General features: G+C 40.7%; 1 protein-coding gene across 10 annotated transcripts in view; it reads left to right on the top strand.

Moving 5' to 3' along the window:
- The window catches only part of robo2 (roundabout, axon guidance receptor, homolog 2 (Drosophila)), a 258,926-nt gene that overhangs the window by 96,527 nt on the left and 146,877 nt on the right, over positions 1–15,522 (top strand). The window contains exons 1-2 of one of the 10 annotated variants that reach the window (XM_013264541.3): positions 8,264–8,783; positions 8,920–9,021. The exons of 8 other annotated variants lie outside the window; for them this stretch is intronic. In XM_013264541.3, the coding sequence (XP_013119995.1) occupies positions 8,967–9,021 (55 nt within the window). In that variant the 5' untranslated portion in view covers positions 8,264–8,783; positions 8,920–8,966. Of the gene's footprint in view, positions 1–8,263; positions 9,022–15,522 lie in introns of those variants that run through there. One more of the 10 variants, XM_005460690.4, reaches the window with a different exon arrangement.

Raw genomic sequence — 15,522 nt, 5'->3', positions numbered from 1 at the left:
ATTTGTCTAATTACTTTTGAGCCCCTAAAAGGAAGCGGATGCTTTATTTCCTCACACTTTTATGCAATCTTTTTGTTCAACCAAGTGAATTAAAGCTGAAGGTCTGCACTTCAGCTGCATCTGAGTTGTTTCATGTAAAATTCATTGTGGTAATGTACAAAACAAAAATTCGAAAAAAAAAGTTGTCTCTGTCCAAATATTTATTGACCTAATTGTAACTATAACCTGTCTGCAAAAGTGAAGTAGGCTAAAATCTCCAAAAGCAACACGTCATGCCACCATAAGGGAACAGGTGAGAAACAAAGTCACTATTAGTCTGGAAATGGTTACAAAGCCTTTGAGACTCCAGTGAACCATAGTGAGACCCATTATCCACAAATGGAGAAACTGTAGTAGACCTTCCCAGGAGTTGCCAGCCTACCAAAATTACTTCAAGAGGACATCAATGACACATCCAGGAATTCACAAAAGAACCCAGAACAATATCTAAAGAACTGCAGGCTTCACGCCTTAGTTAAGGTCAGGTTTCATGATGTAATAAGAAACAGCCTGGTCAAGAAAGACATCCATGGGAGAGTTCAAAAGAGAAAACAAGTGCTGACCAAAAATAACACAAAGGTTCACCTCATATTTGCATAAACATATCTTAATGATCCCCATAACCTTATGGAAAATATTCTCTGGACTGAAATCCTGTTACATCTGCCATAAAACTAACACAGCATTTATAAAAAGAACATACCAGCAGTCAAATATGGTAGTGGTAGTGTGATGATCTGGGACTGCTTCAGGACCTGGATACTTGCTGTAATTGACGAATTCTGCGTCAGGTCATGCCCTGAAGCTCAAGCACGCTTTCTTTATGCAGAAGTACAATGATCCGAAACACACCAACAAGTCTACCTCTAAATGGCTAAAAAGTAAATAAATAAAAATGAGCAAAAACAAAATGAAGGTTTTAGAGTGGCCTAGTTAAAATCTGTAATTAATCCAATAGCGATGCTTTGGAATGACCCTAAACTGGCAATTATACAAAGAATAGTGGGTCAAAATTCCTTCACAGTGCTGTGAAAGACTTATCACAAATGCTTGATTGCAGTTCTTGCTGCCAGCGATGGCACAACCAGTTATTAGGTTTAGGGGGCAATTACTTGTTCACACAGGCCCAGGTAGGTTTTGATAACTTTTTTTCCCTTAATAAAAATCATCACTTAAAAACTATATTTTGTATTTTCTTGTGTTATCTTTGTCTGATATTAAAACTACTTTAATGATCTGACACCTGCAAGTGTGATGTGGATGGATGACTATTGAACAGTTAAAAAAAAACAGCGAAAAAACCCCCAAGACAAAACATTTTACAACATAATGTTAGTCCTAAACGAAATCTGTACAAATAATCCACTTCACAGCACAGATTTCTTTCACTTCTGTTTTTGTCTCCTCCATGTCTTTCAGTCCTCTGTGCTATTTAATTCTTTCTTTGCAACTTGCCTTTGTTTGATTTACATCATAAGGTTCATTTTTCTTTTTCTCTCTTTCTTTCTGCTCCTCTGCCAGTGCTTTCTGCACTTGATCGCATATTCTTGATCTATCCTTGACAAATTCCTTATTCTTCTTTGTCAGCTCTTTATTTCTGTCCTTCAGTTATTTCGTTTTTATTTCTTTTATTTCTCCAGTGTTTTTGATTACCTACTTTTCTTTTTTCTTTACCTTGTTAAGCGCTTTCTTCTCATCCAACAGTTTTTTCCTATTTTACTTCTCCAAAGTCGTCTTCTCCTCCTACGGTTTTTCCTCTCTGTCACCTCCTTTCTCAGGCTCTTCTCCAGAGCGTTACATTTTGGCATGCTATTTTTGAAGGTTTTCAGTTAGCCCTGCAGAGAGGCTCTCCATCTCCTTGTTGAGTTCTAGTACTTTACTGTCCTTCTCCCTGAGCAGCTCTCAGGGTTTTTACCTCTTCCTGGCAGGCACTGGATTGATTCTCAGTCTCTAAACTGGCCTTGTCTTTCTGCTCGTTGTTCGTTACGTTTTTTTCTTTTTCTGCCTCCAGCAGTGTGCTGAGTCTGTTCAACTCTTGCTGGTGTGACACAGGAAGCTTCTCAAACTTGTCTGTTTTCAGTTTGTCCTCATGCACATTGTGGCACATAGGCAACCTTTCAGCCAGTAGGTATTGGATGAACTATGTGACTCTGTACTCTGTTTTGGTCATTTTAACCCTGGTGGCATCAGAAACCTCAATTAAGTAGCCCATGATATTTTCCTAAGAAATGTTCACAAATCCTCGTTTGCATCATATGATATGACATATGATAGTTCTTCTTGGCCATAAATAAAAAGGCAACTGAAAGCAATAGTTTCTTGGTATCATAGGTATCTGTAGTTTTTACCACACATGTGTGAAGTATGGGTGTGTAGATATTATTTTAAAAAGGCTCCAGAGTCCTAAGGCAGTCGGTGCTATTGCTCAAATGTGACTTTGGCATCCCTAAATGGCTCCCTTTTTGACAATTAGTTAGAACTTGAACAATATATACCAATATTAGGTATTGGTATATTCATATACTGATAAATGAAAATTTAAAAAGTGAATGAGATATAGGAGAAACACCCTTCAGCTGTGAGGGCTGACATTCCATAGTTTCTCCACCAGAGGGCACTTTGCAACTTCGCTTTTGGCGATAGATGTTTGGAATACCTTAAGCTCAATAACCAGCTGATCTGAGTAGAGTTTAATGTAAATCAGTAATCTACAACTTGTTGTTAGAGTAAAGCTCATAAATAACTACACATACCAAATTTAGGGAAATCTGTTTATGTTTAATGCATCTAAAAAACAAAACCCAACAATATTGGCCATTATATTGGATTTCAAAAACACCAAATAATTTTTTGGGTGTTTGATATTTGGTTATTGGCCTATTGGCAATGGGTTCCATTCACAGTAGGCTAATAACCAGTGTTTGCATCATATATATCTCAATTCCTAAAGCTTAATTGAATGCTTTTCATTTTTAAGGATAAATACATTTTATCCACTTTATATGTCTAGGTAGTTTAATTTGCAACAATGTAGTGAAATACATCTCAGCTCGTAATCTAGGGGGGATAGTAAAATACCTGAAAAGAATTAACACATTTACTCTTAAAGAGTTTAATTTCCCAAATAATACAGGCATAAGAGGACAGAATGAATATGTGTGTTTACTTAGCTGAGATCATAATACATGAATAAAGACATTTACAGCATCAGTAGATGCTGTAAATGTAGAAGTAGTTGCATTAAATTCAACCAGAATGCACAAAATTGAGTGTGATGCTCAGCATTTGAGGGAGAGCTTCCTCAGACTCTCCGTTGATGTGTCCTCCTTTGGGTTTTGTTTGTTTGAATCCACTCACATCCAGAATTTGTAATATGATGTAAATACTATTGTTCCGATTAAAAAACAAATAACTTAATCTTTTAAATATATATTTTGGCCACAGAACTTGACATGAATTTTAAATGTAATAACATAGATATACCAGTATTTTTTTTTTTTTAAATAGAATTTAGTAAAAGTTTATGTATGACATGGACTGTTGAATCCCTTCTAAGTACCACATTAAAACTTGCAACCAAAATCACAAACTGATGACTGTTTTATTCACATGAAAATAAGAAAGTCAGCAAACTCTGGAGCTGAAGTAGATGTTAAAAGGAAAAACGCCTGTACAGTTAATCTTCAACTTCAATTTTCCAACATTTGATAGGGTTCCCCTATCTCGCTTCCTGTACCTTTCAGTGAACACAGAGGAAGAACAGACGATGCATTACATGCAAGGTTTATGTCCTGCTGATGGAAGACTCTCTACACTGAGCTCAAGTGTCATATCCTCCATACTCTCTCCATCTGTCTGGCCCCTTACTTAAGCTTCTCTCAGGGAGTATCAGAGAGTACTGGTTTTAACTGGTGTCATGCTGACTTCCATTAAACGTTTTATTGTCCCGAATAAACCCAAAATTTTGATACCTATAAATGTCTCCCTGGGTCATGTACCTTATTAAAGAAGCAAGTCTAGATAACAAAAGCAGCCCTAGTTTAGTCTTAGCCAATATTTGAGGGGTATTTGCTTTTAGCTGGCCTCATTTCTAGATAGAGATTTTACAGAATCTGTACTCAGTAGCCATTCAGTGTGACCTTTTTATAACTGCATGGGTCTTATTCACTGCCGAGCAGAGTGATTTGCATTGTTGGACGATACATCATAGTGAAAGGTTTGTCACTTTTTCAGCTTAATGTAATATTGGGCTGTGTGTATTAAAGAGTAGAAGGAGAGGAGGGAAACAGTGATATCTATTAGATCTATGGACTCTTTGTCACACTGAAACAGAATCAGTAAAACTGAAGAAGGAAGTAATATTTCAGCGAATGTTAATGCACATGTGGTGATGTGTTTGCAAGTTCTGCCTGTGCCACACTCTGCTGTGTGTGTTTATGTCTGTCACTGGATTGTATAGGAATGTGTGTGTGTGTGTTTGTGTGCCCGTGTGGGCGTTATTGCCAAGGCTAGTGCGAAGCAGAGCACAGCTTAATATCTATGTTTGACATAGAGGCCCATTAATAAGGGCCTGATCCGAGCTGGGTGACAGGAGTGCTGACAGAGGAGGATCATGGGGAAGAATCATGCCCTGCTGAGGGAGCCTGGGCTGCAGGTAGGCCCATTCTGCCTTCCCCAGGTGTCATTACGGATGCTGGGTAGGGAGCATAGGAGGAAGGGCCGCTACTGACATCTACATTAATCACCCCTCCACACATCAAGCCCCCACCCCACCATCCTCTGCACACCACCTCCTCCCACCTCCAGCTCCTAATCATCCCTACGCAGAGACCCAAACCCAGTAAGGGGATACTCAGCCATGAAAGATATCCAGCTAAGAGCTCCCCAAATACCACTCTGATCTGATCATGAGTGATGTTGCTACCTGAACCTCTGACCTGGCGCACAATTAAAAACACTTTTCTTTTTCTCCCTCGGACACGCAGGAGAAGCACTTCTGCTGAAACTACACACTTTGTCACTGTCTGCATGTGATTCATAGTTTGCATTTGGATTGCACCACAGTTACATGCAATTAAAATGCTGCAAATACCGCTGCTGGAACGTGTAGTCTACAAACCCCCAGAGTCCGCAGATGCTGTTGTACACACTCCTGATCGTCTCGTAGATATCACTCGGTCCACTTGGGGACCCCCTATTGATTCTCAGCCATGCTTTTATCTGCAGAAAACAACCACACTGTAGCACTTTGTGTTTGCAGCACTTTAGTATAAGCTGAGCCTCGTCATGGACAAGAAAAAAACTGCAATAATTAAAGGGTGCAGCATGTCATATTTAGGGTGATCATGTCAGTCATCTTTGATGCTTCTCTTTGTTGTATTGATTTGCAAACTAATATTTTGAGTACTTAAATTTGCCATAAAAGCAAGTGGACTTGACCAATTAATGTCATGTCATTTTGAGAAGTGGACGAGGATGGATGAATGTAGGTCAACCGTCCCAATGAATGGCTCCACCCATGGAACCGTCAATGAGCAGATGGTCTGGGGACATTAATGGGTAATTATCTGATTGATTATTAGTTTTGATTTAATTAAAAACACATAATTGCACACAAAAACATGACAGCAATTAGTTTGGGTCAAAACAAATGATTCATTTCAGCATCTGGTTGTAAATTCATATATGTTTAGTCTCTTTGTAGAAAATAAGGCGCACTTGCTTTTAATATATTAGAGTCCTGCGTTTTTAATGCACTCGTTCCATACCGCTGCTCTTCATTTGCTTTCCCCTCAGTGACGTCAGCCTCATTTGTTTGTGGTTACACCTCATCTGCAAGCTTTCAGTTTTTGAAATGAAAGAACTAATCAACCCAAGCAAACCTTGTTTGTCAGTAATATTATAAATGTCACCCTAATGAAAGATTTGTAATGTATTTCCAGCAGTGGAATGAAGCATAAGCTTGTATCCTGGTGTCCGTGAGTTATCAGTCCGTTGCTTATGCCCCCCAAACTCATTTTTATGTAACATGCCTCGTCCTGAGTAAACACAGCCTCCAGTTTAATTAAAATAAATCCACTTTGAGCTGATATTTAGAAAGCCACAAAATATCACTGCTTCTGCTACAGATAAAGTGATTGAGAGTGGGGAATAAAAGGCTGGGCTTGGGGGAGAATTACACTCTACTTACTTTTCCATCAATGAAGCCATACCCTCCATTGTTTATGTTTGAAGTGGGCTTTTCTTTTTCGTAAATGACCTTTCTCCAGTTCCCTTTTTTCTCTCTCTCCTCTCTTTTATTTGCCTTCAACCCTCAGCAACACTGATGACACAATAAATTTCTGTTTGCCTCTTTGTGTGTCTGTTTGTGGCTGCACTCATCTGCTAGAATCTAGGACACTGGAGAGACACTGAGAAGACAGCATTTGCATGCAGCTCACAAACATATTAAAATATGAAGACAAATCACTGCGTCTGGCCAGCTGACAACGCTCCATGCAAGGAGAGCCAGCTAGCAAACTTACAGCATGTCGCAGTTCCCCGTAAGGCCTTTACAGGGCAAGCTGCGACATGTAGCTCAACAAACAAACAGAAGAAAAAAGGGGCTGTGAGCAGTCAAAGCTATCATTAAAGGCGGTGGAAGTGTTTCCTTCTGCCACAGCCATTCGATCATGTGCCTTAGCCTGTATATTGTTTTTAGTGGGAGAGCAGGGCTTTCAAAGACATCTTGGGGGCACATATGTTGGGCTTTGTTGTATGGCTGACTTTGATGTAAATCACAAAATGAGAAATCCAAGCCTTTCAGCCCACACTTCTGCTAATGTTGCATCCATTCAGAGGAGAAACAAAGCACCAACTTGTTAGATTGTGCTTTCCATCTTTTTACACTGGTGTGCCCAGAGCTGTATTCTTTTATTTGCAAGCATGCTTATTTATTGCTTTGCTTTCTGAAAGTCGTTTGAATTACACAATATACTGACTGGGGAAATGAAATGATAATAGTTTGGTACAAATTTTGGAAAACAGTTTGTCAGCGTAATCATAACTTTTTGATGTAAAACAGTGCATTCGGCTTGTTATTTCCTAACAGAAGATTTGAGGTTTATTGTACATTGCGGTGCTGAAATAGCCCCTTAGGTGTGGCATTTATCAAATCATGTGACTTCATCTACTTGATATAACACAGCAATGCACGCAATCTCCAGGTTTTCTTATATCCGTCACACTCCTGTTGGGTCTCCATATGCTGTACCATAGCTGTATACGGCTTCATAGGGCGGTATTAAAAAAAAGAGCATGGTAACAAGAAGGTAGCCATAGCTGACACCAGTAGGGGGAGCTCACAGTTCATAGCTCCCCCGTAATAAACCCTGTACGAAAACATGCAGAAGGCTGCTGCGCGGTAGTTCAGACCACATACACGAACCTCCCCTCTATCTCTGACCATAAGCACATCTCTGGTCCTCCTTGTTGTTTCCAATCATGATTTGGCCATGATTAAAATTGGATTGTAATAATTTTGTTCTCTGCATTCCGCGTGTGCGTCTGCATATCTCGCCCTTAAAAAGACATTTGTGTATTTATTTGTTGGTATGCAGAGCTGCTCCTCTCCGCATCTTGGGGCAGGGGCTCGGTCAATCAGTCATTGATTTCTGACAAAGATCATATTTACAATTCTGCTTCAGTATCTCAATGGATTAATATCCTCATGCAATTCAGCTTATAATTTCCCAGCAAGTGTCATTTGCCTGCGTTCAAATATGGAATATATTGATTAGCAGCTTTATCATATTATGAAATAATGAATTCCATTCATAAAATAACGCGATTCTTATGTTATCCTGTTTTCGTTTTTCCACCCTTTTACCGCTGTTGCCTGTGCGGATGTAGTTGTTGGCCCCACTAGGAAATGTGCCAGTAAATAAGATGCTTAAACTACCTTGATGTCTTCAGATAACATTGTTCTTCAACATCCAGCCCTGTGTGGTGAACAATGACTGCACTTTAGGCTGTAAACATATAAAAAGTTAAACTCCTAATGTGTAAACATTCAAATATGTGTAAAGTGGTTTTATGGCTTTATTATTCTCCCGCTTTCTCTCTCTCTGCTTGAAATGCTTATCTTGATTATCACAACTTAAGAGAGATTCGGGCTGACGTCCAAACTCAAACCACTAGGCTGCTCTCTCCGCGTCTCGCTGCTGATTTCGCGAACCGATCCTTGTTTTGTGCGAGTGCGTCGAGCTTCAGTGTGGTGAGCTGCGGGCTGTGCGCAGAGACCGTGCGCTCCTAGCGGCCGCGCTGTTGAAACCCAAAGGCAGAAAGAGAGGAGGATGTTGAACTGTAGAATGACTGTACATTTACAGCGCTGAGCACATGGGTCTTTCGGGAGCTGCTTCTCGCTGTAATGACACAACTTTCTGGAAATGCATGATAGCTGAAGTTTGGTTTGCTGCCGAGTCGTTTCTCCAACTATGGAGACGTCGCTGAAGATTTGAAAGGTGCCAGAGACGCGTCTCAAGGACCCGATAACGAGCGGAGAAGTATAGACACTATGCTGTGTTTTCCAGTGTGGACTTAAATTACCTTTCTTACAGACTCTGTTCGTTACAGCGTGTACAGTAGGTCATCTTGTCAAACAGCAGATATTGCAGATGAACTCACGGGGCAAGCAGGGATAATATCCAAAGACCGAGAGTTTGGATTCAAGGTTCGCTGTGTATTTACATCCCGCTCTGCTCCGGGTAAACTTCTACTTTAAATGGATCCTCTCTGTTTCTGGACCTTAAAACTGGCTTTTGTCAGTAAATAGGGCCCATTCATAACTCCTAGAAACACGGATTGACTTGATTGTCATTTTGGACATATTTTTTTCTGTAGTGAAATCGAGGATTTACGCGCCCGCCGTGGATGGTTAATATGCTAGTATGGGTCCGCTAGCGTTCATCCTTGTCAGTGGACTACTGTATTTTCAAGTTGATGGTAAGTTACTAAACACGTTGTTGTGTAAAACTCCTTAAATATATTATAATGTTCTGTTCTGCCCTGACTCCGCAAGTCCCTGCCGTGCAGCACCCATACAGAGTTTAAAGCCAGTTTTGTTTCTCATTTATTTTGCAATTTCTGTATTATTAATAATAATAATAATAATTTGCCATCAGTATTGGCTTTTGGGTGATAACATGAGGAGCGTGTGGAGTTTTGATTTAATTGAATTCACATCTCCTCCGTGCTTATTTTTCATTTTCTTTTCTTTTTTTCATCCATTGAAGTCGAAATGCTTGAAACCAACAAAAAGCTCCTCCCAAGAGACTAAAATCGGAGCAAAGATGAGGTTTATTTTCTTTTTATATGCAACAGATGAGGAAAAGCTGTTCAATATAATATAGAACCATAGCTCATACCATGACAGAACACTTTAAATGTGTTTTGAAACATTTCTGACTGTGACACAGGTATTAGAGAAAGCTGAATATAAATGATTTCCAGGTTCTGCCACAGCGGCTACAGGTATTTCCTTTGCAGAGGTGAGAGAGACCCTTTTGGAAAAGGAAAATAAAGAACGTATCAAACATATGAGATTCGATGTGGTATAAGTGGAAGTAGTACTGTATAAATCAGACAGTAGCCTAGTTCTGCTCTGTAGATTTGAGGGTCATTGGCCTGCTTCTTATATGTGCTGTGATTGTACAATACTCAGCGTCTGCGCTCTGCACTACATGGCGTGGTTTCTATGCTTTAGGATTTCAGAGCTGTGGTTGTGCGTTGTGGTGTAAGCTGACCTAAACCAAATCTGGAACAGCGCCACAGTTTATTATTTCCATTTGTTTGATTAATGTTTAATGATGATGTGGATTACAGACAAGATTGATTCATTTCTGCAGCCAAAAGCTCCTGCCCTCTTGATCCAGTCTGCCACTGAGTGCCCAGTCAGCATCTTTATATTACATGCTTCTCAGGATTCTCTGTCCTACAAGCGAACTAGTTTAATATAGGAATTAAAACAGCTTCAGCTAGAGAGTTAATGTAATGACTCACAGCAATCATCAAAATAGGACAGCTTAGGTGACGGAAATCGTGATTGGAATGGGTCCAACCTGTGACTGGCAAAACGATAATCGGTATTAAGATGTATTACCTTCAAATTCCGTGGTCTGCTTTCATTTTAGTGCTTCTTTTGAAAAGGACACACCTTTTTTCAGTCGTCTTGCACACTGTCTGCACAGACAATCAGAGGCTCATAATGAAAGAATGAGAAAAGAATACTTCTGACGAGTCTCGTGCAGGGACATTATATTATCATACGTGAGTGATGATTCACACATATGTTTGTATTGCATTGTTTGCTCAGCTCATCCATATGTGAACCAGTTTTTTTGTTGCCCCTGAATGCAAGAGTCTGTAAGGTCCCATTTTTTCTTTTCTTTGGCCTGTCAACCTACACTTTTGTTCCTCACAGCTGCAAGTTTTGGTTCTGAAGCGTCTTAGTTCAGTGTCCGCGTTTAGTAGTTTGCAAATCAAGTCTCCTTTCTTCTGGGAATTGAATTTTTTTTTTTTCCCTTTGGCCTTTTTTGGTGTGTTTTACTCTGTTCAGCCACTGGTTGCTAAGCAGTAGCTGATGGCATTGCTAGCTGGACAGAGAGAGGGAGCACATCTCCCAGGGAGCAGTGGATCTTCCCAATCATTTGCCTGTCACCCTCCTCCCCCCTCTTTCTTCCTCTCCTATTCCATCCCAGCAGAACTCACCCATCACCCAGCCTTTTAAGAGGTAATCTTAGGGTCCTTGGAGAGGGAGGAGCTTCGACTAAGAGTCCACTTGGGCAGACAAAAAGGCCTGGAGTTGCATTCACTGGGCTGCATAGCCAACAAAGCCAAGACTTGTGAATGGCGTCAGTCACTGTTTAGTGTGCTGTGATTAATACTGCTAGTGTGCAGGAGAGGACTGATACTGGGAGGGAATAGGTGGAGAAAGTGGATGTGTGTTGGCTGTTGTTGGCCAGAGTTGGAAGACATTTAGTGACCCGAGACAAGTTGTGCATCTGAAAACAGTTTTACCACAGTGTGGGTTTTTTTGTATGAAACAGGCCCACTGCAGTAGGATATACTTTCTGGAATACACATGTCCGCAGCTGTTTTTGTTATCTTACAAACTGTGCTGTGCTGCTTTTGAAGCTGGTTTAGAACATGCTTTGCATAGTGGACATGCACTCCTGACCCTTTGCTATTTTGAGATCTCCTGCATGCCTGTGTCTGATGTAGGAGCTGGTGACATCACATTCATCCTGGGTGATACAACAAGAGGTGCTGAAATAAGGACCAACTTAAATATGTCAAGGAGGCTGTTTAGATGGCCGCTTGGGGATGGGGTCGTTTCTGTGGATAGTGTGTAGTTTTTGATTCACCGGCAGGGTTGGGGCTTCACTAACGCTGAGTCAAGAGAAACTCAAACCAGGAGAGCACGTGCGTGTGTGTGTGTGTGTGTGTGTGTGTGTGTGTGTGTGTGTGTTATGGAAAAGAGGAGGGGACAGAATGGGTGCAATCAAATCTAAAAACTGAGAGAAGAGTGGTTTAACAATACAATCTTTTAAAGATAAATTGCAAGGCTGATGCTTTATTACCAAAGAACACTGCAAACTAACAACTCTGTTGATGGTTATGATTAAATGAGAGAGGTTTATAGTGCTGGCCTATAATGGAAAGTAAGCCCAGATTAAAATAGTCTAGGTGAATGATGAGGCAGGCTGAGGTCATTGTGAAAGAGCCGTTGCGATTCGTGCCCCAAATGTGATTGTTCTGCTCGAGCTGGCAGTGTTTAGGCAGTGTTATTGTAATTGCGGTTCATTTGCTGGAATGGGGTTGCTGTAATGATGAACCTTCATCTGAAATGTACAGGAAAGTCCCCTCTCTACTGTCTCCCATAGTCTCATCACTGTCAAGGAAGTCGCCTTGCTCTTCGCTATGAAGCGCTACTGTTTATTCTCTGATTAACATCAAAAATGAGTTAAGACAACAAGACTGAAGCTGGTGATCATAATACAAAGAGACCGAATAGGGAACGAGGAAATGGGATGTGGTGAGCACTTGTGCAGTAAAAATCAGCTTCCTGGTCCTTTTGTGCCATTTAAGCGATAAGTGTTACTTGGCCGGTAACGTTGTCATGTCATCTCCTATGATGTTTTAACAGCCAAGTCTGGCTGCTCAGTGGATCGTGTTTCAACAGCGATCACTTCGCACATTCAAGATGTGATAGAGTAAAGTTTGAGCTCTCCATAAGTCGTTTAAATCACAAAAAAAATGCCGTGTGATCACGCAGATATAAGAGGATTCACAGCTGTTTTAAATTCTTGAAACACAATAGGTAGTGTCTTTGCATTTTCATAGTGCAGATGTGGGAGAGAAAATGTCAGCATCAGACAATGCACATGGCTGGTTTTCCTCTAAGACCAGCAAAATGGAGGGAAGGTAATGCCACTTTTCCCTGTTTTACCTCCGCTTTATTAAGCCCCAGTCAAGCATACCCCTGACATTTACAGAGTGGAATTGCACAGAGAAAAAGAAAAAATAACTGAGAGATTACAACAGGACCAAGTGTCTTTCCTCCTACAATATATATTTTCAGATCTTCCCGCGGCCTTGCTCTTCCCCTGTATCTCACGTACACACATACTGTCATTGCTCAGGTATCCCATCAGTGGCAGTGTCAATGAGGGTGGAATTCAAACAATGACGAGTTCGTTCTACACCTGTGATAGCAGCATATAGTGGGAGTGTGTTCAGGTTGGGGTGGGGGAGGAGTGATATGATGAATAGAGATGACTAAAGCAGGTAAAACAAGTGGTAAGGGCCTTCACCTGTCTCACACACCTGTACTTATAGAATACACACCTGTGCTTACCGCCTGGGCCCCAGAGCGCAGATATAAGCCTCAGTCTGTTCTGTCATCGTCTTTGTTTCGCAAACAGCAGATTAAAAGTTGTAAGGGGGCCAGCAGTAAATAAAGGTGCTGTTGTATAATCCCAGATGATTTAATGATCGGTGTTAAATACTCCCCCATCGGTTACAACCCAAATCAGGATGTGTAGGATGTGTTACTCATTTACACTGTGGAGTTGATGAGCAGTCCTATCAGGAAAAATGCAACTGTCGTAAGAGCACGGCAAAACAACATGACATAAGGACTGAGTATAACGGAAGCCTGTGGTGATGTAAACATGGAAGGGACTGAGTGTTTGTCTTATCTGTGTTTTCATGTTGCAAGCTGTGCTGAAATGTTGTTTGGGGAAAGCATCTATTTACTCTGTGTCCCGTTGCCCTCACCCTGCCCTCTGTTTGGCTGTCTCGCGGCAACCTTCAGATAGGAGGAAGGGATGTCAAGGTTGAATGACTCATGGAAGTACATGGAACTGTATAATCCATGCTCATAGGATAAAGCCCCCCTACACAAACAAACACAGATACACAAATGCACCGTAAACTTACAGACCATACAAATCTATACTGGCAAACATAAAGTGATTGCAGGAGGATAAAGTAAGAAGAAATCATGCACAATTACAAGTTTGGGGGATGTATGTGCTTTTAGTTTTCAACATTTTAAGCCAGAAACATACTCTCTTGTTTTTCATTGTCAAGACTTTGTGTGACAGTTGTACCTGAGCTGAGTATCTCACCAGTGTTTTAAAGATGAGGTCAGGTCTGGTGATAAAAATGCATGAGCTGTCTCGCAGTGCAAGACATATGAAGATGGACAGCCAGAGTACGACACTCAAGCACACATCCATCACGCGCAGCAGTAGTCCAGCACAGCTGTAATGCCGCTCAGAGTGGTGGAGCAACTGAATAAGTGTCTTGTTCCACCGTCTTCATCTCCTGCTTGGTCTATGGATCACCTAGCCATGACAGCTATCCAGCTTTTCTTACCTGAAGCTAACTGGAGGATAAAAACCTTTAGAAATACAAAGACTCCAGACTATAAACCATCACCTCATTAGAGTAGTGTTTCAGAGCAGAGGCTATAACTTTGATGATGCACAAATGAAAAATGCACACATCTCTCTCTGTCAGTACTGCAGGAACCTGTTCTTGTTGTGTCCTTGCTGGGAAAAGAAAAAAAATGGCACCCCACTGCTTTGTAAACCAAGTCACCATGACCCGGGGCGAGTTGATTTACTGTATATAATGACTCCTGGTGAGACTGGCTTTGTGGTTGAAGTTTCAGTGTGGAACGTGGCATCAGCCAAGTGTCACAACCGTTTCGGTGAAGAGGACAAAAGCCCTAATCACATCCTTGAACATTTGAACTCTCCACTTTCACTTCCAGGGTGGTGGTGATTTTTTTTCTGCATAGCTGCTCCTGGCATTTGTCATTGAGAGGCTCTGCAACACAGAGCCAGCTCCAGAATTATGAACTGCTGTAGGAGTGTGTGGCTAAATGTGTTTTGGAAACACTATTAATAACCATCAAAGTCTTGTTTTGTGTTAGCGTGGATACATGGGCCTCAATAAACTGAATGAGTCCTCTTCCACTTACTGCTGGCACCTTTGACCCTGTATCCCAAAGCAAGACCACACTAAATGTCTCGTGGTATAAAAATTTAATAAATCTTATTCTGACTTGCTTGGCTGCACCTTAAAAAAGAAAGTATCAGAGCCGGTGCTTTGCTTTCTGAGTTTATCGGTTGGATGATGTGGTTATAGCTCTTATTTTTCATGTTTCCATCTGGAGTTAAGCGTATCTAAGGACCACTGGAGTGCTTGATATGCAGGGAGGACCAATGTGTTTTTATATTTCCTTGCCTTTTTTATAACTTGGGTAAGAAATCCTCTAAAAAACTTTTTGGGTTTGACCTCTGGCCTGTGAAATAATATATTTAATTTTGAGAAAATACTTATTTTTTGTTTGTGCGCTTACATAGGAGGCTCAGGTTGGTTATTTACCTTCTATCTACCTGATGTCTCTGTGTGACAAACATATGCTCATCCTGAAGAGGACTCAGCTGAATGAAATGCTTGTGGTTAGATAGCAGAGAGATACCGTTTCTGATTACATCACATGCCTGGTTTTGACCTTTCTGTTTAGTCTCTTTTTTTTGTTGTTTTCTCCTGAAAAACTCCACAGCTAAATTTAAGTTAAATTAAGGTTTCCATTATTTGAATAGCTTATTATTTTGAGTGCTTTATGAAAAGTGTGTCAGTATCTCCCAACCTAACTGTAGGCAGCTAAATAAGTCTATTTAGGATTAGTCAGTCCACTTACTGCACAGTGACACAGTCACCTCTCAACACCATGTGTCACCAACACCCTTCTCTACCCCCCTCCACATTTTATAAAAATCTATATTTTTTAATTTCTGTTAACACTTGGAAGTGATTTTGAGCCAGCTGTCTTTACAATTACACGCACTCTGCACACACCGATATACCATGAAAAGATAGATCTAAACACTGCTGCTTTCTTATCTAATTTGTAGAACATTTACAGAG

The sequence above is a fragment of the Oreochromis niloticus genome, linkage group LG14 (assembly GCF_001858045.2).
Source record: "Oreochromis niloticus isolate F11D_XX linkage group LG14, O_niloticus_UMD_NMBU, whole genome shotgun sequence".
Taxonomy (NCBI): domain Eukaryota; kingdom Metazoa; phylum Chordata; class Actinopteri; order Cichliformes; family Cichlidae; genus Oreochromis; species Oreochromis niloticus.
This window is presented reverse-complemented; position numbering and strand designations above follow the sequence as displayed.